Genomic DNA, 22354 nt, shown 5'->3' with positions numbered 1-22354 from the left:
CTACCCCTTCCCCACAACAACCACAAATTGAATATGGGAAGTTTAATCAGCATCCACAGAGAAGTTAACAAACATTCTCACATATAAAGATAGTAGAAAGCAAGAATCACCAAATAGTTGAGAAAATATTACATCATGAAAGAGATAAACTAAATACAATAAATAAAGGATAAATAATTAAAGAAATAGTTAATAGCACAGAAGACGAAATAAGCATTCTCTCAAAGAGATCTGAGAACATTACAGCTATTAAAAAATGTTTTTAAGCTTGAGTTAAAGTCAAAAGCCATACATATTTATACACAGAAAAATAAATATATAAAAAGAAAAAAGTTACCCAGAAATAAACATAGATACAAAAATAAAAATAAAAGTCACCTACAGATAATCTTTGCTAACATTGAGGTGTACATCCTTCTACTCCTTTCTCTTTCTTTACATATACAAACGTTTTGAAGTACCCTCATACATTTTTTTCTTCTTTTCCAAAAATCAGATCATAAAATATATACGATTTCGTATCCTTATTTTCATTAAAAAATATAAAATGAACATCATTCCATGTAAATATTAAAAATTTTCTTTAGTTGACACAATATTATGATAGTCACCTTTCATTAATGAAAAACCCGATGAAACGACATTATGCAAACTTTAGGACAAGCAAATGCTGAATCCAGGATGGAGGCAAAGGGAAGAAGAGGGATCCAATTATCGAGTTACATACAGGCTCTTACTGTAGTCATTATACTTGTGCTTATGATACTAAAAAGAGTTTCAGGACTTAATACAATCATTAGTAACAACAACAACAATAACAATGGCTATAATAACATTATTAGTAGCTTAAGAGAAGATGCTTTAAGTCTAGGATTTTACCATATCAGCAGTATTGATTCCATTTCCCCACACCAAATCAAAGGTTCCATTTATGTAGCCTACTTTGTTAGCCACATCTTCAAAGAACTTTCTGACTGGCGTAGATGCTGGTAAATTCAAAGTGATCCGTTCATTCACTGTCTTTGAATTAGTAGTATCTTGTATTATACATAAGACTCTAGGTTCTTCAGCAGCATTTTCTATCTGAAATTTAAAATTATATATATTATTTAAATATTATTTATCTTTAAAGGAAAACAAAACAACTACAATTAGCTATAAAATTTTATGATTAAATGTAAAAGAACCCAAAAAATATTTTCTCTGTGCTAGTATTATTGTTTTATTATGTCTGAAACACACTCTAATGAATACATCAAACATATAAGCACCATATATGATTGTTTTGGAAAAACAAGCATATTTCAGAATCAATAGTCATTCTTGTGGATGTCTGCCTAAACCTTTTAAGGTTGTAAATCAATGGTCAACAAGCCATGAAGATAGTATATCTAAGCAATTTTAAGTTAAAAATTAGAAAATCTGATCCTTAAAAATGTGTCATTACCATGCTAGCACAGTCAAATCAAACATTTTGGGGTCTTCTGAAGAAACAGAAAGGGAATTGTGCAGAAATGCAATGAGAATTGTCCAAAGATTACAAAATCTATAACTAAGGGACACAGGTAACCAGGACTCCCAATCTTCATACTGCTGTATCCATAGCCCAAATGTCCAAAAAGCCCCATTTACTGTGTTGGGAAATGACAAACTTATTCAAACAGATCAGCCAGGACCAGGCAGACAGAAAAACAAGGAAAAAAATTTTCAATTACCAGTCTAGAAAGGAATCAGGGTCACAAATTCTCCTTCCTTTTCTTTCATCTAGTGCAAAATGTAGTACTTACCAAGAAAAAAGGTTTTAAAAGGAGACTTTCTCAAAACTATGCCTTCTCTCAAGCTGTTGAAGCACACTGTTTTTCTTTTCCACTTTCCACAGCTATAACAGACTGTAACAGATGCTTTAGTGGAAGGAATTTCTTTCCCTCCTTCTCCTCCTACAATGGCCAACTCAATGAATGGCACCATCATCAACCTAGCTGCTGAAACCAGAGAGCTGAGTTGAGCTGAATTGATCATCTTCCTCATCTCTCATCTCTTCCCTCTTTTTCACTTCACACAATCACCAAATCCTATTAATTCTTTCTTCTGGATATCTCTTCAACTATCTTCTTCTCTTTATTCCTGCCTGCAGCAATCAGAATATCTCACACCAAAATTATGGCAAAAGTTTCCTGAGAAGTTTAACTTCTTCAAATCTTACATCCCTTCAATCCAGAATAGTATTTCTAATATACAAATCTGATGATATAAATCTCTTGTTCTCCCTGAAAGGCAGGTGCAGCAGTCATTAAACTGGGGGACCTCTCACCATCCCCATCATAGGCTCTTAAAAAATATGATTTTGTACCAACTGGTGCTATATACAAGAATTTGTTTCCAACTTTTTTTATAACAATATTAATCCCAAACTTTTGTTGCTTTTATATTATCCATTTTTAAATAAAAACAATTATTTTCATCAACTAGTACCAAAGACAGGAGAGCCACAAGGTTTTTTGTCTGTCTGCTTGGTGAAGTAATACAATTTGTTTCTGCGATACACAATTATGGGTTTGCAAGACACCTTTAAATTAAGGTTAATGCAAGTAGTTTAGAATAGAAATAAGTTGCTATAACAGTATAATATTTAAAATAGATTGGCAAGCACTACATTTCAGACAAATCAAAATATTTAATCACCAACAATAATAACCCAACTTTCTGGCCCGTTCTTTATTTCACCTATAATTTAATCTAATATGTGGCTACCAATCATGGATTTCATCTAAATTTTGCAATTACTACTGCCAACACTAATCACACCAATGTGAAATTCCTCTTCTCTTTTTCCCCTCCAATTTGGGAACTGATAAGAAAACAATTTTTTTCTATTTTAAGATATCATCAATAAGGTGTACCAACAACTTTACAAAATCTTTTTAAGAGGGAAAAAAAAAAACCCTCTACAATATAAATTAAACATGTAGATTTCTAAAACATTTAAAAGTAAAAAGGTATTCGTTAGAATAGAGGAAATAGTGAGGCTATTTTTGTAATTTCTTTGGGGCTCTAACCCAGATTGATCCTACTTATACTGGTAGATTAAAGATGGCTAAACATTCTTTGCTACCTTTTTTCATCTTTTTCTTTTTCCTCTTCCCATAAATCTGAGCTGGCCACAGGACCATCTAGGACCAAAAGAATGCAACAGAAGTGATACTGTGTAAGTTAAGTCAGGGCCTTAAAAAACCAGCAGCTCCTGCTTTTGCATCTCTTGAAACCTTCCCTCTTATAAACCAGCCACCATGTAAGAAATCCAGTTACTTGGAATCAACATGCTGTGAGGAAGCCCTAGCAATCCACAGAGAGAGAAAGTGGCCACTTACTGGAGGGACTGAGGTGCCTGATATATGAAAAAAGCCTCTTGGACATTCCATCCAAAGCCAGCCACCAGCTGAATGGAGCCAAGTAATGACCCTAGGTGGTGCCACATGGAGCAAAACTAAATAGCTGAGCCCTTGCCCAAATCCCAAACCACAAAATTGTGAGCAAATAAACTAATTGCTCTATTACATCACTAAATTTTAGCATAGGCTGTTACATAGCAATAGATAACAAAAACACACCTAAATACATTTAAACACATGTATGTTCTAGTTGGGAAGGATGTGATGATGGTGGTGGTGGTAGTTGGGGGAAGGTGTCCATTTAAATACTACATCCAACATTTAGCAAAAGCATCTGAGGATAGATACATCGCGATTTAGGGGAGGGAGCAAAATTTTTTAGTCAAATTAGATCTATGATGAATTCAAGCTAAGAAAAACAGTGCAAAGTTTTCAAAAAACCTAAAGCATATTCCATTTAGGAAAATATTTAATATATCTTAGATGAGCTATTAGAAGGACACAAAATTTTCTGTACAGAATATCTAGCTAAGGTCAAAAAATTAAAACTACTGCTTTTACAGAGTACTCATACGAATACTATATGTGTGAGAATAAGGGCAAAGTCAACAGGTCTCAACACTGTATATGCTAAGACAGTGTTCATCTATGTCTACACTCATCATAGAAACAAGCTAGATTTCTACCAAAGTCTGAAAAAAAAATACTTAAAAAAAAAAGTAAAAAAGAATAAAAATATAGGCTTAGTTACAAAAGTTAAAACATACTGCATTAAAAACACAGAAAACATAAGTTTTCCTCCAAAAACAGACTTGCTTCTGGGAATGTCTAGAAGTGGTTGACATAGGTAATTCTTCTGCCTAAGAAATCTCAGAGCCTGCTGAAGACATGATTGCCTCTTAAGTCATCTTGTCTCCTCTTCTTGACATTTCTAATAGTTGTTTCAAAAAAAATACTTTCCAGGTATTTCTTATTTAAAAATACAAACTAAGGTATATAATTGATGGTATATATTCAGAATGGCATTAGCACACAGAAAATAAGTTAATATCAAAAAAAAAATTCAAAATTATCAAGATTTAGATTTTTCTGAGAGAAAAAAATTTGAGAATTAAAGCATTATGAAGGGACCTCTTTACTTCTAAATTCAATAGTCAACCCATTTCTCTCAAGAATTTCTTCCTTTCAATGTTACTACAAAGAATAATATTATGGTTGCAAATTTACACACACACACCAAGTCCATTTTCTCTTCTTCTTGGTACAGGAGCTGCTATAAGCTAAGAAATTAGGCTTTACAGCATTATCCTTCTGGATACCCACAGTTCATGATTAATCTACTGCCACAGATTAAAAAGAAAATTGATGGTATGAATATTTTTGCTGACTAGAAGTGTTAAAATTTATCAGCCTCATTCAGACTGTGCATTTTTACTTTCATAAGTGTCAATTTCTGAGCTACTGATAGAAGTACTAACTTACATTTTTAAAAAAGAGGTTATTTTATTTCTGAGCTCCTCCCTCCATGCCGCTCCAAACCTCCAGCCAACTCTGATGTTATTTATATGATCTTTCTCTAAATGGTCTCTTGCCACACTTGGGAGAATAGAAGAGATTTTTAAAGGAGGAACTTTAGTGGGGAGAGCGGGGGAAACAAACAAACAAACTTAGAGTTAATGGGACCCAAGGAAAATGAAGTATTAAGTAAGGGTTAGAATGGAATGCTACGTCACAGGGAAGTTTAGGTTTCTAGTGCACGCAGGCTGTCAGAAGGTAATAGTTTTGACTCTTCAAATAATATTTCTGGGTTTTGACTTTGTAAATTATTGAATGATTTAATTCCAGCACTATTAATATTTCAGAAAATAAATATATCTGCTAAAAATAGGCAACTACCATACCCAAAAGTCAAAACAAAAGGTTCTATGGTTTTTATATCAGTTTTTTCCCCTCACTCACTTGTTAAAAACAAGAGACTACCAGACATAAATTCATTTAAAGTGACTTTCTTATTATTAAAATTGGGTAGACATAAAATAGCCAAACAAGCGTAAAGTTTAAAACATGCCTTGTTATTAAATAAAAATACTAACATGCTGTTACTTGCTCTGCTGATCATCACACTAAAGCAATTACATCAGCAGTATACCTGTAAAAATTTCTTCTTCATTTCATCAAAGATATTTTGTCTGCATCTCCAAAACACATCCTATGGTATATAAGAACAAAATGAATTACAAATTATTTCTATAAAATATAGGGGGAAGACAGTGAAATGAAAACAATTAACCTGAACACATTTTTACAATAAAATATAAAGTTTTAGTATACCATCTAGGATTTTATTCATAAGTTATTTTTGTAACTTTTACCTTAGGCCTCACTTACTCTTGTAAGGTTACTGAAACCATATGGTACATCAATAAATAAGATTAACAAGGAAAAGAGCCACATTTTAACAAAAAGTAAAAGGTAGCTTAAGAATTATATGTAAATCAAATGTTCTAAGTCACATAATATTTTGAATTCCCTAAAGAAACTCTGCAGTCCCTTGCACTAAAAGAAACCAAAAGATCCCTGATTTTACTAGGTAATAAATTTGGATTTTTCCCATGATAGCTATTCTTAAAATACAGCTGGTTAACTTTACCCTCTACAACTATTTTCTTTTCATATAAATATTTTATTATAAGGTAAACATTTTTAACAATTAAGAAATATGTATAAAAGGAAATAAAAGTAACCTATAATCTAGATAATCTCTTGGAAAATCCTGGTGTTACATCATTCTACACTTTTTCTGAACATATTTTGTCTTCCTCCCTTGCTTAGTCAATAAAGCGACCAACATATTGTTTTAAAAGGTGCTTTTGTTTTTACAATTTCTATTACAATCACAGGTACATAGTGTTTTGAAAAGCAACTCTAAAATAACACCTATAGCAATTGTTAAACAATTTGATATACATCCTACCAGAATCTCTCCATTCTCTACACATAGTTATTATATAGAGATTAACTTTTAACCAAATAGGATCATTCTATACACCATTATTTGAATTCTGCTTCTTGTCCCTCAATTCTTATCCATTTTCTGTGCCAAAACATTTAGTTTAAAAATTGCATTATACAGACTAACCACAATTTATTTAACTAATCTGCTACTAATGGATAATTAAGCAGCCTAAAATTTTCACTACAGCATTGCTTGGTTGTACAATACTTTCCTTTAGATAATTTCCCAAGGAACAATTACTAGATGAGAGGTTATATACTCATTTTTAGGATTTTTAATACATGGTGCCAAAAGGTTGACCTTCTCTTCTACAAAAAAGTACTGAACTACAACTATCTGCCAAAACTGTTCTTGGTGCTTAGCAATGAACAAAGCCCTTGTCCTCAAGGAGGTGACACTGTACAGTGAGAACCTAACTATAAACAAATCTAAACTATTAGGCATCCACCATCCTTAGGGTCTTGACATTTCTGTACAGTGTACCTGGAATGCTTTTCCTCTGGATATCCTTATCTCCTTTGTTCAAATATCATTGTGGTGGCTTTAAAAAATGTCTACAAATTATTTGACATGCCTCCCAGCAAAAGCAGGAGTCTAATTCCAGTTCCCTTTAATATGGTCAGCCTTAGTGACTCCCTGTGATATACAACTTGACTTCCATAGCTGGCTTAGAAAAGGCAATACAACTTCCTTCTGACACTCTCTTAAATGCTTTCACTTAGAACCCAGCCACTATGCTTTAGCAGCCAAATGGAAAGGCCATGTGTAGACAGATGTTCCAGCCATAGCCAAAATGAGATCCCAGCTGACAATCAGCCTCAATTGCCATAAATGTGAATTAGGAAGCCTTCAGATGCTTCTAGCCGCCAGCCTTTCAGCTGCCTCCCAGCTGATGCCTAGTAGAAGAGAAACAAGCTGTCACATCCAACCCTTGCCCAAACTGCACATCTGTGAGCAAAAGCCACTAGATTTGGGGATAGACTGTTATACCAGCAAAGGCAATCTGCATAGCCCATTTCTCAATCAGATCCTTCTCTCACTATCTTATTTAAAATTAAAATATTCTCGGTACCTTTTGTCTCCCTTCCTTGCTTCAGGTTTCTCCACAGTACTCATAGCCACCTTATATGTTTGTTTATATTTTACTCGTTTATTGTCTATTTCCAAAAAACTTCCACTCTGGACCATTAAGAAATAGCAGACTAGATTTACCCTCCACACCTTACGCAGCTAAAAAAACTAGATGAAATATATGAAACAATGATTTTTAAACACTGAACAACAGGCAATGCAGAACAATAATCCCTGTCAAAACAGAAACAAACCAGGTTAGCCACCTTCCAGGCTGTTCCGCAGGGAGGGAGAACCCAGGTAGAGTCCATTAATGTCCCTGAGATGAAAAGATTAAGTTGAAAGTTCAAGGGGCAGGGCCTTTCAGCTACAATTACAGGGCAGTATATGGGAGAGAAGCAAGCTATGAAAATAGGAAGCTGCAAAGATCTGCAGAGTGGTCTCACTTGAGTATTTAGCTAAGTATTCATCAGCACACGTGTGTGAGGAAACTACCTGAGGCAAGGTAAAGAGCCGCAGGAAAGAATCCCTAGAGTTCACCTAGGTTCCCACCAGCTAGAGTAAAAAAAAAAAATCTTGTAATACACTGGGCATCAGATAAGATTACTCAGAAGGGTATTGTCTCTACAGTAGGACCAAATTAGGCCTAATCTAAATACTACTCTGGTCCAACCTTATAAAGCTTAAAAGCAAACATCAGAGGATCAAACTGTTTACAAATAAATTAACTGCATCTAAGAATAAAGCTCAAGAATATTTATGACAATAAAAAATACCCAGCACTCATCAAGGTAAAATTCACAATGTCTGGCATCCAATTAAAAATAAACAAGCATGCAAAGAAGCTCCTGCTTCTTCAACCCATAATGAGGAGAAAAATCAATCAGTGCAAACCGAAGCAGAAATAATACAGATGATAGAATTAGTAGACAAGCACATAAAGCATTTATAACTCTATTCCATATTTCAAGAAGGTAAAGAGTGTATGTTGAGGAATGACATGGAAGATATAAAAAAGATCCAACTCAAATTTCTAGAGATGAAAAGGACAATATCTGAGATGAAATATACAATGCATGGTGTAGGGTAAATGCTGGACATAGATCTATTCCCCACTCCCTGCATACCAGAGATCCCTCCACCCCCCAAACTATCCCTGGCCAAGGTAATTATCCAAGGAAAGGCACGTCCTCTTTAAGAAAAAGGGAAGAGTGGAGGAAGCAGGGACCCTAGGTAGAAGAATTAGCACGCTGGTGTTAAATAAAGTGCTCTGGCTCCTGGAGAGTAGCAAGTAGATAAACTTATCTACTCAGCTAGATCTCCCACGCACTCTGAGTTAGTGAGCTGGATGAGGGTCTACGCATAAGCATGCAAATGATTTACACCTCTACTTTGATCTGTTCACTATATAACTGTTGTAATGTACCCCATGGTGGTGTGGATATCCAGCTGGCTGGCCACTGTCAGCAACTCCTGTAAGTCTAATAAACTGATGTCTTTACCTATGGTAACAGTGGGTGAATTTTTTGGAATAGGCAAACACTCTGAGAGTGCCCTCTCAGATTTGGGGCTCCCATTATACAAGTGAGATTAACAGATTAGGCAGCACTGAAGAAATGATTAATGAACATGAAGACATAGTAGTAGAAACCATAAAAATTGAAACAGAGAAAAACAGAAAAAGAAATAAACAGGATAGTGAGGCAACTTTCTTACCAGAAGCCATGGAGGCCAGAAGGAAGTGGCAAAATATTTTTTAGGTGCTTACAGAAAATAACTGTCAACCCAGAACACAATAACCAGCAAAAATTTCCTTCAAGAATCACCCAGGAATAACTTTAATAATCAAGCAGAATTCAGGACATTCTCAGCTGAAGAAAAACTAAAAGAACTTGTCTCCAGTGGAACTACCCTAAAGGAACAGCTAAAGGAAGTTCTCTAAACAGAAGACAAATGATCAAATATCAAGACGACAGCATCTGGTAAGGATCTTCTTGCTGCATCATAATGTGGCAAAAGGCATTACATGGCAGAAGGGCAAAAAGAAGTCAACAAAAGAAAGAGCAAGAGGGGGTGAACCCACTCCTGCCATAACAAACCCATTCCTGCAACAACTGTGTTAGCCCATTCATGAGGGCAGAGTTCTTATGACCTAAATACTTCTTAAAGGTCCCACCTCTCAATACTTTTACAATGACAACTAAATTCAACATGAATTTTGGAGGAGACAAACATTCAAACCAAAGCAAGGTTTAATGCAAGTCCCAGCAAGATTTTTTGAAGATATAGACAAGATTATCCTAAAATTTATATGGAAAGGCAAAGGAACTAGCATAGCTAAAAGGATTTTGAAAAAGAATAATGCGAGGGTTCAGTCTACCTGATTTCAAGAGTCACTATATAGCGACAGTAACCAAGACTGTGTGGTACTGGCAGAGAGATAGACACATGTCACAATAGAGACCCATACAAACATGCCCAATTGATTTTTGACTAGGTACAAAAGCAATTCAGTGGAGGAAAAATAGTCTTTTCAACAAATGATGCTGGAGCAATTAGACATCCAGAGGCGAAAATATAATCCACAACCTAAGACCCTCATGTTATACAAAAATTAACTGAATGTGGATCTTGAACATAAATGAAAAACATAAAACTATAAAACCTTTAGGAAAAAACACAAGAGAAAATCTTCTCAGAGCTGAGACTAGGCGGAGTTCTCAGACTTGACACCAAAATCATGATCCATATAAGGAAAAACTGATAAATAGACTTCATCAAAATTAAAAAGGTCTACTCTGCCAAGATTCTGCCAAGGATTAAAAGAAAAGTTAAAGACTGGAAGAAAAATATTTCAAACCACATAATCAACAAACAAGTAGTTCTAGAATATATAAAGAACTCTGAAAACCTAACAATAAAAAAAAAAAATCCAATTATAACATAGACAAAAATCATGAAGAGACATTTCAATAAAGAACATAAAAAGATGGCATATAAGCACATGAAAAGATGTACAGCATCACTAATCATTAGGGAAGTGCAAATTAAAACCACAATGAGATATTAACACAGCTATCAGAATGGCTAAAATAAAAAACAATGATAACATCAAATGCTGGAAAGGATGCGGAGAGACTGGATCTCTCATACTTTCTTGTGAAATGGTACAGCTACTTTGGAAAACAGTTTGGTAATTCATTAAAAAACTAAATATGCAACTACCATACAATCTATAATCTGCACTTTTCAACATTAACACAGAGAAATGAAGAATTATTTTCACACTAAAACTATATCTGGATGTTTACAGAAGCTTTATTCACAATAGCCAAAAGCTACAAACAACCCAGATGTCCTTCAACAGCTAAATGGTTAAACAAATTGTGGTACATCCATACCTCCGCAGAGAATTACACTAAGTTTACAAAACCAATCCCAAAAGGTTGCATACTATGTAATGCCATTTATATTACATTCTTGAAATGACTAAGTTTAGAAATGGAGAACAGATTAGTGGTTGCCAGGAATTAAAGAGGGACTAGGCGGTGGGAGGGAAATGAGTGTGCTTATAAAAGGGTAATATGAGGGATTCTTGTGGGGAAGAAAACGTTCTACATCTTGACTGCATAATTGGCAATATCTTGGTTGTGGTATTATATTATAGTTCTATAAGATGTTACCATTAGGGAAAACTTTTTCTCACAAGTGCAGGTGAATCTACAATTACCTCAGATAAAAAGTTTAATTTAAAAAATAATGTCTGTTTATTCTACTACTCTTCCACCAGTCTTTCTTAAAGACTGAGAGAGGACTGCCTGTTTAAAACCTGGCAGTTGGGTGAGGGGGAAAGGGTACTCCTGAGCATGTGCAGCCACATGCTGGCTCTCATGCTGATTTACAGCCCCAATTCACACCATCTGATGCTATGAAAAACTCTAAGGCAAGAATTGCATTGAAAATGGTTCTAGAATAGTAGTGTTCCTAGGCACCTGGCAAAAACAATCACAAATTCTTTATGGAAGAATCCACCTGTACCTCAAAGTGCAAATAATTTCCATAACAATTATTTTCATGATTATAAGAAAAATGAACAGCTCAAAATTAAAAAAAAAAAAAAATCAGTGAGTACATAAGGAAACATGGCACCACGAGTCAAAGTCAGCTAAGAATAAAATACAGCTGATAATAAAAATAAATACTTCAATAATGGAAATATCAGTCACATTATAAAATAAATACGTTTAGTATACTTCAAGAAATTAAAAGAAGTTTATGAGTAGGCATCAGCCTACTATTAAAAGTACAGAATTCCTAAAAAAGAATATAATAGAAATAAAAAACACAAAGTTTAACAGCATATTTAAAACATTTGAAAAGAATTAATAAACTCTTTGACAGAACTAAAGAAATATTCTAAATTTTTAGTGACACAGAGAAGTAAAACATTAGAGCATTAAGAGACATGAAAGATAATGTAAGATGATCTTATACACATCCCGGAGAGGAGAGAATGGACAGAGGAAATATTTAAATAAATAATGGCTAAGAACTTTCAAGAACCAACAAAAGACACCAATCCATAGATTCAAGAAGCTCAACAAATCTCAAAGTAAACAAAAAAAGAAGAGTTTACATGCAGTCAGAAAGAAAAAGCAGGTAATCTTAAAAGAAACAATTAGACTGACAGCTGATTTCTCAACAGCTAAAGCCAGAAGACAGGAATATGACACTTTCAATGTTCTGGGAGAAAATAACTGTTATCCCAGAATGCTATAAACATCTATCAGGAAGTCAAAAACAGAGATTTTTGTCATCAGTAGACCTAGCCTGATGGCAGTGAAGCATACTTGATTTCTACAAAACAACTACTGTAGCACCACAATCATATGGCCCCATAATCACGTCAATGACGAAGACAACTTTGGAAAAACCTCCACTCAGTTCATATACAACGTCCAAACAATTAGCTCATATATTGCCAGCTAACCAGAGGCAAAGAGAGACTTTGTTTACCTACTATGAAACAGAGATTGTTCATGGGTTTCAGCTTTAACAACCTAACTTCCTGAGCCTTAAGTCTTATCCTCTCACCACCACCCCTCTGTACTGGACCTAGTTCCCAGCTTGGCAGTAAAACTGCCACTAGGTGTTTAATCTTTGGTCACAGAGTTTTTATTTTCTCTTTAACAAAAGAATGAGATAGGAAAATAAATGCATAGATCCAAAAATTATTTAAGAGAAAACACAGGGGAAAAGCTTCATGACATTGGATTTGGTGATGATAGCAAAACATAGGCAACAAAAGAAAAAATAGTTAAACTGGACTTCAACAAATTAAAGATTTTGTGTATCAAAGGCACTATCAATGAAAAGGCAACCCACAGAATGGGAGAAAATATCTGCAAACTGTAAAGATTAATATCATGAATATATAAGAAATTCTTACAGCTCAACAACAAAAGATACCAAACACCATGATTTAAAAATGGGTAAAAAAGACTTGAATAGGAATTTCTCCAAAGAATATATACAAATGGCCAACAAGCACATAAAAAGATGCTCAACATTACCAACAATTAGGGAAATACAAATCCTACCCATTAGGACTGCTATTAAGGGAAGGAAGGAAGGAAGAAAGGAAAGAAGAGAGGTTGGGAGGGAATAACAAGTGTTGGTGAGAATAAGGAGAAACTGGAACCCTTGTGCATTTATGATGGGAATGTAAAATGGTGCAGCCACTGTGGATGACAGTACAGCTGTTACTCAAAAAACTAAACAGAATTACCATAAGATCCAGCAATTCCATTTCTAGGTATATACCCAAAGGAACAGAAAGCAGGGACTCAAAAATATATTTGTACAACAATGTACACAGCAGCACTATTCACAATAGCCAAAATGTGGAAACAACCGAAACGTCTATCACGATGAACTGATAAACAAAATGTGGCATAAATATACAATGGAATATCATTCAGTCTTACAAAGGAGTGAAATCCTGGTACATACTACAACATGAACCTTGAAGACGTTTTCTAAGTGAAAGAAACCAGACACAAAAGGACAAATACTATATGATACTATTTATATGACGTATCTACAGTAGTCAAATTCATAGAGACAGAAAGTAGAATGGTGGCTGCCAAGGCTGGAAGGAGCAGTGAAAATGGCGAGATATCACTTAATGGGTACAGTTTCAGTTTGGGAAGATGAAAAAAGTTCTGGAGAAGGATGGTGTGATGATTGCACAACAATGTGAATATATTTAATGCCATTGAACTGTACAGGTAAAAATGGTTAAAATGATAAATTTTATGTTATATACATTTTACCACTATAAAAAAAAGTGGACAGCAAAGAAAGTGGTAAATGCATAGGTAAATCGAAACAACCATATCTTCTGTGTTTAAAAAAGAAAAGACAGAATTAAAGTATATAACCACTAAAACGTATAAGTAAGGGTGTTAGTGGAGTTACAGCATTCTAACATCCTTACATTATTCGGGAGGAAACTAAAGATAATTAATTTTAGACTCTGGTAAGTGTGCATATTAAGTTACAAATACACTTACACTAAAAGAATAGAAATAGTATATAACTTCCAAACTAATGGAGAAATTAAAAAAAAAAAAAAAAATCGAACCTAAAGAGGCCAAGAAAGAAAGAAAAGAAATAATAATGGAGTAGGCTGAATCATGGCCCCAAAAGATATCAGGTCCTAATCCCAAGAGCTTACAAATGTTATCTTCTATGAAAAAGACTGCAGATGTGATTAAGTTAAGGATCTTGATGGAAGATTATCCTGGATGTGACAGAACTAAATGCCATCACAAATATCCTTACAAGAGAGAGGCAGAGGAAGATTTCACACCCCTTTGCCCCCAAGAAAGTGAAAAGAAGACAGCAGAGAGTGATTTGAAGATGCTGGCCTAGAAGACTGGAGTGATGTAGCCACAAGCCAAGGAATGCCAGCAACCACTAGAAGCTGACAGACAAAAGAAACAGACTCTCCTCTAGAACCTCTGGAAGGAGTACAGCCCTGCTGACACACTGATTTCAGCCCAGTGATACTGATTTCAAACTTCTGGCCTTCAAAACTGTGAGAGAATAAATTTTTTTTTTCAAGACCCTAAATTTGTGGTAATTTGTTATAGTAGTCACAGAAAATGAACATAAAAAATATGAGGGGGAAAAAAGGGTTAAAACAAGTTGGTAGGAAGAAAACACACAATATCAGTAATTAAAGTAAAAATATATATTTGATCCAGTTAAAAGACAAAGACTATAAAGCTATATTTTTTAAATATAGAGAGATGCTGTTTAGTAGAGGTTAACATAATACAAAAATGCTGAAAGTTAAAGGGTGAGAAGAGAATGTAAAAACCAACTTAAAAAAAGTTGTAGCTACTTTGGACAAAATAAAAATATAAGGCAAAAACTAGAAAGATGGTATAACAATGACAATAGCCAAATTTCCAGAAAGATATAACAATTTTAAACCTCAATATGTCAAACAAGATAGGTTCAACATATACAAAGCAAAAACTGATAGTATAGTATAGGATAAATCCACCATCTAAGCATGATATTTTAATACATATTTCTGTTAATGTTGACAGATCTAACAGACAAAAAAAAACGTCAATAAAGAAACAGAAGAAACAGACATCACAATTAACAAGACTATCCTAATGGATATATAAAAAGGCCGTACTTATCAAATGCAAAATATATATTCTTTTTAAGCACACATGGAACATTGAAAACTAATCTTATATTGGGCTAGTCTCAAATTTCAAAGAATTGATATCATATAGAACAGTTTTCTATTCTGCTATTTACAGTAGCATCTAAGAATAAAAAGTACTCAGGAATAGATCTAGGCAAAAATTTGCAAGATTTTAATGGAAAAATTATAAAATTTCTTTATAAGAAATTAACAAAGACCTGAATAAATGGTAAGATAATAAAAGATGTATCATGTTCATAAACTGGAAAACTCTACATTGTACAGAAATCAATTCTCCCAAACAGATCTATAGATTCAATGCAATTCCAGTCAAAATTCCAACAGAGTTTGTGTGTCTAGGTTAAGGGATCTATATAAATGTTCAAAGCTACAAGAATAGACAAGCAACTCCTGATCAAAAATAAGGTTGGGAGACTTGTTTTACCATGTATCGAGAATTAATAAAAAGCTGTAGAAATTAGAATAGGGTGGTACTGGTGCAGCAAGTTATCTCAACAACAGAAACAGACATACATGGAAACTTGATTGAAGAAAGAATAAACTTTTCAGTAAATGGTCCCAGAAAGTAGGCATACATAGAGAGAGAAAAAACCTACAAAATTTGATGTAAATCTTACACTATACATTTAAAAAATTCAATTCCAGGTAAATTAAAGAGCTAAATATGAAAGCAAAATTATAAATCCTTTAAAAGGTAATATGGAATAATATCTTTAAAATCTTGGGATAAGAAAAATTTTAAGCATATAAAAAGCAAAAAAAATGAAAAGAAAAAGAATGATTAAAGTCAATTATAATTAAGGACTTCTTTACTGATCTTAAAAAATTGAAAGGGTGAAAAGATAAGCAACACATTAGAAGGGATATTTATAACAAATATAACTAACAGAGGACTGATATCCTAGAATAATAATAAATTTCAAAAATCAATAATAGAAAGACAACTCAATAGAAAAATGGCCAAAAGACAAACAGAAGCTTCTCAGAAAAGAATAAATAGCTCACATAAAAAAGTTGATCTCATAGAAGTACATAGTAGAATAATGGTTACCAGAGGCTATTCTATAGCACAAGTAGGGTCACTACAGGTAACAATAATTTACTGTGTATTTCAAAATAGTGAAAGGAGAGGATTTTGAATGTTCCCAATACAAGGAATGATAAATGTTGGAGGTGGATATCCCAGTTACACTGATTTGATCATTACACATTGTATACATTTATCAAAACAGCACATGTCCCCCATAAATATGTACAATTATCATGTACCAGTTTAAAAAAAGAGAGAACGAATAGCTCACAAAGAAATTTTTAAATGCGCAAAATTATTAATAAGCAAAGAAGACATACTAAAACCATACTTCAAACCAGGAACTCTCACTCACTGTTAGTGTGAATGTAAACTGATATAACCCTTTGGGAAAACAGCCTGACATTACCTATAAAACTGAAAATATGTTTAGTCTACAATCTACCAAGCTCACCACTAAAAATACCTATCTATCCATCAATCATCTCCTAGAGAAACTCTCGCCCCAAGTAACAGGAGAAATGTACAGAAATGTTTATAACTACTATTGCTCAAAATAGCACAAAGCTGCAAACATCACAAATCTGCTTCAATAGATAAGTAAATTGTAGTATATTCACAGAATGGAAGACTATATAACAGTAAAACATGAACTATTATTATGTACATCAACATGGATGTATCTCGGGGGCTGAGCCCGTGGTGCACTTGGTAGAGTGCTGCGCTGGGAGCGCGGCGACGCTCCCGCTGCAGGTTCGGTTCCTATATAGGACTGACCGGTGCACTCACTGGCTGAGTGCCGGTCACGAAAAAACAACATGGATGTATCTCAAAAACATAAAACTAAGTGAATGAGCCAAGTCATAGCCGAATATATACCACAGACAAAATGATTCTACTTATACAAAGCTAAAAACTATTTTTTAAATAACCATTTTATTGTTTACTGATATAGTATGTGGTGAAACAAAAGAAAGATAGGATTAAAAGAAAGATACGATTATCACAAATTTGGAGTAATGGTAGAAGGGATACAATTGGGGAGGGATTCATAAAGAACTATGGTACTGTTAATGTTTTATATCCTGGCACAAGTAATTATTGTACCACAATTCTGTAAACTGTACTTAATACATTCACTCACTCTTTTGTATGTATCCTTTATTTCACAATAAAATGAAATCAAAGTAGGAACACAATGCACCAATAACTAAGAGTAAACATTAATTCAGTAAAAACAATGTATATCTTATTTGTTTCTTAGTAATATGAAAGACACAAAATATCATGATTTTAGAAAAGCACATCTGACAAAATCATTCATAATACTGACAAGCATAAAATGACAAAATGTGTCTAGAGAATTGTAACTTAGTTAAAACTACAACTAAAAAATGAGCCAAAAGACTTATCTATCCTTGGCCTTGTTTTATTCAACATTTTAAGTAATTATTTAAGTCTTGGAGCTTTTTTACCTGCTCAGATCAGGATGTATTAGGCAAAAAGGCAATTCCACAGAATCCCTGCCCATGTCCTCATTCCTTGGGTCTTGAGGTCCCTAGCCAGTCTGCTTCCTCTCCACCATCGTATATGGAGTCCATTGTTAACTGAAATGTCATTATTCAAGACATGACTATGCTTACAAAAATAGCAGGCAGAAGGAAGAATAGAAGCCTCTTGAAAGGAAATTAAAAGAAAACATCATTCATTTAGATAGTGGTTATGAAGAATTATGGTCACTTATAGCCTTAGAGCCGCATACAATATTCTATTCTTTAAAACATTTAATACTTCCAGTTCCATGATAAGAGGAAAAAGATGCACTTTTCCCTATTTCTCCTGCAAAGTACAACTAAAAACTTTACGTATAAAACAAAGATAAGAGGACATTGAAAAGTAGAGAGGAAGCAGACTGGCTAGGGACCTCAAGACCCAAGGAATGAGGACATGGGCATGAATTCTCTGGAATTGCCTTTTTGCCTAATACATCCTGATCTGAGCAGGTAAAAAAGCTCCAAGACTGCTCTCCTTTAACTAAAGGACCAGGAAAGGAGCAGCCTCACGAAACAGGAAACTTTAAGACACTAACTACACTATTTCAGCCAAACACCACAGAAAAATACTGTTACCATGTCCCCCATCTCCACTATCAAAGGCCAAGAGAGCAGCCTAGATTTCCACCCTTGCCAGGCTGTAACAAGGAACTCCCTCCCCCTAACCCTTACCAGGGTGGTATAAGAAAAAGATCTGATGGGCAGATGGGACTTTTATCCAGCCCAATGGTAAGAAGCACCTCCCTCACCTCTTTATTATGGAGAAGGATAACAAAGTTCTCTACCTCTCCCAGGCAGGCAAGTGTGCAGAAGCTTAAGGGGAGTCTGCTGGCTTGGGATATGAGGAGGTTTGTCAAGACAGAAGATTTAAATAAGATCCAGTCTCATAACATAATACCCCAAATGTCCAGGATATAATTTGAAAAATCACTTGTCATAACAAGAACCAGGAAAATTTCAACTTGAACAAGAAAAGATAATCAACAGATGCCAACACCAAGGTGACACAGATGTTGGAATTACGTGACAAGGGTTTTAAATCAGCCATCACAAAAATATTTCAAAAAGCAATAAACACACATGAAACAATAATGGAGTTTAGATGTGTTGTCCCCATGAAAACTCATGTGGGAATTTGATCCCCAATGTAGCAGTGTTGGAAACTGATTGAGTCATGGGGGCGGATCCCTCATGAATGGATTAATGCTCTCCCAGGGGGAGGGGGGAGTAATGAGTGAGTTCTTGCTCTATTAGTTCCCGCGAGAGCTTGTTGTTTAAAAAGACCCTGGCACTTCCTCTCTGTCTTGCTTTCCTCTCGCCATGTGATCTGCTTGTACCTGCCAGCTGCCTGCCATTTTCCACCATGAGTAAAAGCAGCCTGAGGCATGTGCCAGATACAGCTGTCCCAGAATCGTAAGCCAAATAAACTCTGTTCCTTATAAATTACCCAGACTCAGGTATTTCTGTTATAGCAACACAAACGGACTAATACAAACAAACAGACAAAAGTTTCAGCAAAGCAAAGAAATAGCATATAAAATATAATAAATGAGATTAAAACTCACTAGGTGGGCTTAACAGTAAAATGAAGATGATAGAAGAAAGAATCAGTGACCCTGAAGATAAGAACAATAGAAATTATCCAATCTGAACAATAAAGAAAAAATAGACCAAAAAAAATGATCAGTGGTAAGCATGTGTAGGACTACAGATGCTCCTTGACTTACAATAGGGTTATGTCCTGATAAACTCATCTCAAGTTGAAAAATCTTAAGTTGAAAATGCACTTAATAGGCATAACCTACCAAATATCATAGCTGAGCCTCCTAACAGCCTAGCCTACCTTAAACAAGCTCAGAACACTTATATTAGCCTTCAGCTTGGGCAAAATTATCTAACAAAGCCTAGTTTATAATTAAGTGTTGAATATCCCATGTAATTTATTGAATACTGTACTGAAAGAAAAAGATGGAATGATTGTACGAGTACTCTAAGTACAGTTTCTATTGAATGCATATTGCTTTCACACCATTATAAAGTCAAAAAATCCTAAGTCAAATCATCACACGTCAGAGACCATCTGTATAACAAAACATCTAACATTCACGTTATCGAATGAAGGCAAGGAGAACTAGGGGGGGCTAGAAAAAGTACTCAAAGAAATAACGGATAAAAATTTCCCAAATTTGGCAAAAGACATAAACCTATATATTCAAGAAGCTAAGCAAACCCCATAATATAAACCTAAAGAAATCCATGTCAAGACACATAATCAAACTCCTTAAAAATGAAAGACAAACTGGAAGATTTTGAAAGTAGTGAGGAAAAAAGCCATCTTACGTGTAAGGAGAAAACAATTCAAACGACAGCAGATTTTGCATTAGAAACCACAGAGGCAGAAGCAAATGGCACAACACTTTTCAAGTGCTGAAAGAAAAGAACTGTCATTCCAAAACCATATATCCAGTGAAAATATCCTTCAAGAATCATGGAGAAAAATTGAGATATTCTCAGATGAAGGAAAACTAAGAGATTTGTTGCCAGCCGACCTAACCTAAAACAATGGCTAAAGAAAGTTCTCTAAATAGAAATGAGAATGCTAAGAAAACACTTTGTATCAAAAATAAAATATGATAATTATATTCTATGATAATGTATAAACATCATTTTATGTGAGTGATTAGAGTAATTATACCGACTAACAAACCATGCAAAACTCTATACTATAAAATAATTTAGAGATGGCTCAGTGTACTGTTTGGGTTTTTTCCACAGAAAGCTAAACAAATCATGAGCCTTCAGTCAAGTCTACAGCTTCCATAGTAACCTCTACTACCTATGATGGAAAGTCAAATTCAACTTATATCATTTCAGGTTATAATAAGTTTTCCAAAAATGTACTTGCTATGAGTGTTCAAACTACTATAGATCGGGCAATTCCACTTCCAGGCATACGCCAAAACACTGCAAGCAAAGACTCAGATAGCTGTACGTCCATGTTCACAGAAGCATTACTCACAAAAGCCAAAAGCTGGAAGCTACGCATCCAAGAGCTACCTACCCACCCAAGTGTCCATCAGCCAATGGATGGATATAAAAAATATGTGTGTGTGTGTGTGTGTGTGTGTGTGTGTGTACAATTCACACACTTTACAATGGTGTGAAAGCGATATGCATTTGGTGGAAACTGTACTTAGAGTACTCATACAATCATTGTTTTTCACTTTCAATACAATATTCAATAAATTACATGAAATATTCAACACTTGATTATAAAATAGGCTTTGTTAGATGATTTTGCTCAACTGTTAGCTAATGTAAGTGTTCAGAGCATGTTTAAGGTAGGCTAGGCTGTTATGAGACTCAGCTATGATGTTTGGTAGGTTAGGCGTATTAAATGCATTTACAACTTATGTATTTCAACTTGGGATGGGTTTATATACACACACTCCACATTCTGTTTACACACACACAGAGACATACACACACAGAGAGAGACACACACATACACACACACAGTGGAATATTATTCAGCCTTAAAAAGGAATGAAATCCTGGTACATACTAGAGCACGTATGAAACTTGAAGACATTATACTAAGTGAAATAAGCCAGTAACAAAAGGACAAACACTATATGATTTCACAAACATGAGGTACCTAGAGTAGTCAAATTCGTAGAGATTGAAAGTAGAATGAAGGCTGTCAGGAGGTGGGAGGAGTGATGAAGGGAGAGTTGATTAATCGGTACAGAGTTTCAGTTTTGCAAGATGAAAAGAGTTCTGTGGATGAATGATGGTGATGGCAGCACAAAAATGTAAATGTACTTAAAAGTGGATGAAAAGTAAAGGTAAAGTGCATCATTAAAATATATCACCTTTCCCATCAGTCAACTAATCTAAAAGTCAAATCACATAATTTCTAAACAGTCAAGCCTTTCTAACAAAACATCTCTATGAATCAGTAATCAGAAAATGATGCAAACTACAATTTACAAACACCAAAATTCAAGACTTTCTTAGTATTCACTTCATCTTCAACTCCATTCTCACTAATATCCCTCTACAATTTCGCCTACATGGCTCAGTCTTCTTAGCCCTAGCTTTTTCACCATTGTCAAATTAAACAAAGAATACCTAGGCTCAAATTTCTTTAAAATATTTATTTTATATATCTAGGATTTATATCAGTTTCTTAAAAAATATAATTTAGCTCCTCTTGTTTATAAACTCAAAACAAACGTCAAAGGATTTGAGAAGACTGTTCAGTACATAAATACTTCAGAAAATCATAACATATAACATGAACATGAATAAAAACTACAATGTGTATAGTAAGAAATACAAGTAGATACTTATGCATGATTCTACTTACCTGAGAAATGAAAACGGCCATTTTACAATCTTTACTACTAAAAACAAAAGTCTAAGTCCTTTACAGAATCTCTAAATAATATATTCATTCAGGAAAATAATTTCATAATGTGTTATAGCTGATGCTTTTGGAAGCATAAAGGGTGCTCTTAAAACTTTAAGCAAATTTCT

General features: G+C 34.4%; 1 protein-coding gene across 1 annotated transcript in view; it reads right to left on the bottom strand.

The window, feature by feature from the left end:
- The window catches only part of USP47 (ubiquitin specific peptidase 47), a 114848-nt gene that overhangs the window by 74426 nt on the left and 18068 nt on the right, over positions 1 to 22354 (bottom strand). Inside the window, exons 2-3 of the mRNA XM_063095906.1 lie at positions 5539 to 5598; positions 880 to 1083 (exon numbers count right to left, since the gene is read on the bottom strand). Of these exons, the coding sequence (XP_062951976.1) occupies positions 880 to 1083; positions 5539 to 5598 (264 nt within the window). The remainder of the gene's footprint in view (positions 1 to 879; positions 1084 to 5538; positions 5599 to 22354) is intronic.

Source organism: Cynocephalus volans, chromosome 4 (genome assembly GCF_027409185.1).
Source record: "Cynocephalus volans isolate mCynVol1 chromosome 4, mCynVol1.pri, whole genome shotgun sequence".
Classification (NCBI taxonomy): Eukaryota; Metazoa; Chordata; class Mammalia; order Dermoptera; family Cynocephalidae; genus Cynocephalus; species Cynocephalus volans.
Note: the sequence above shows the minus strand (reverse complement) of the source record. Positions and strands in the feature narration are given on the sequence as shown.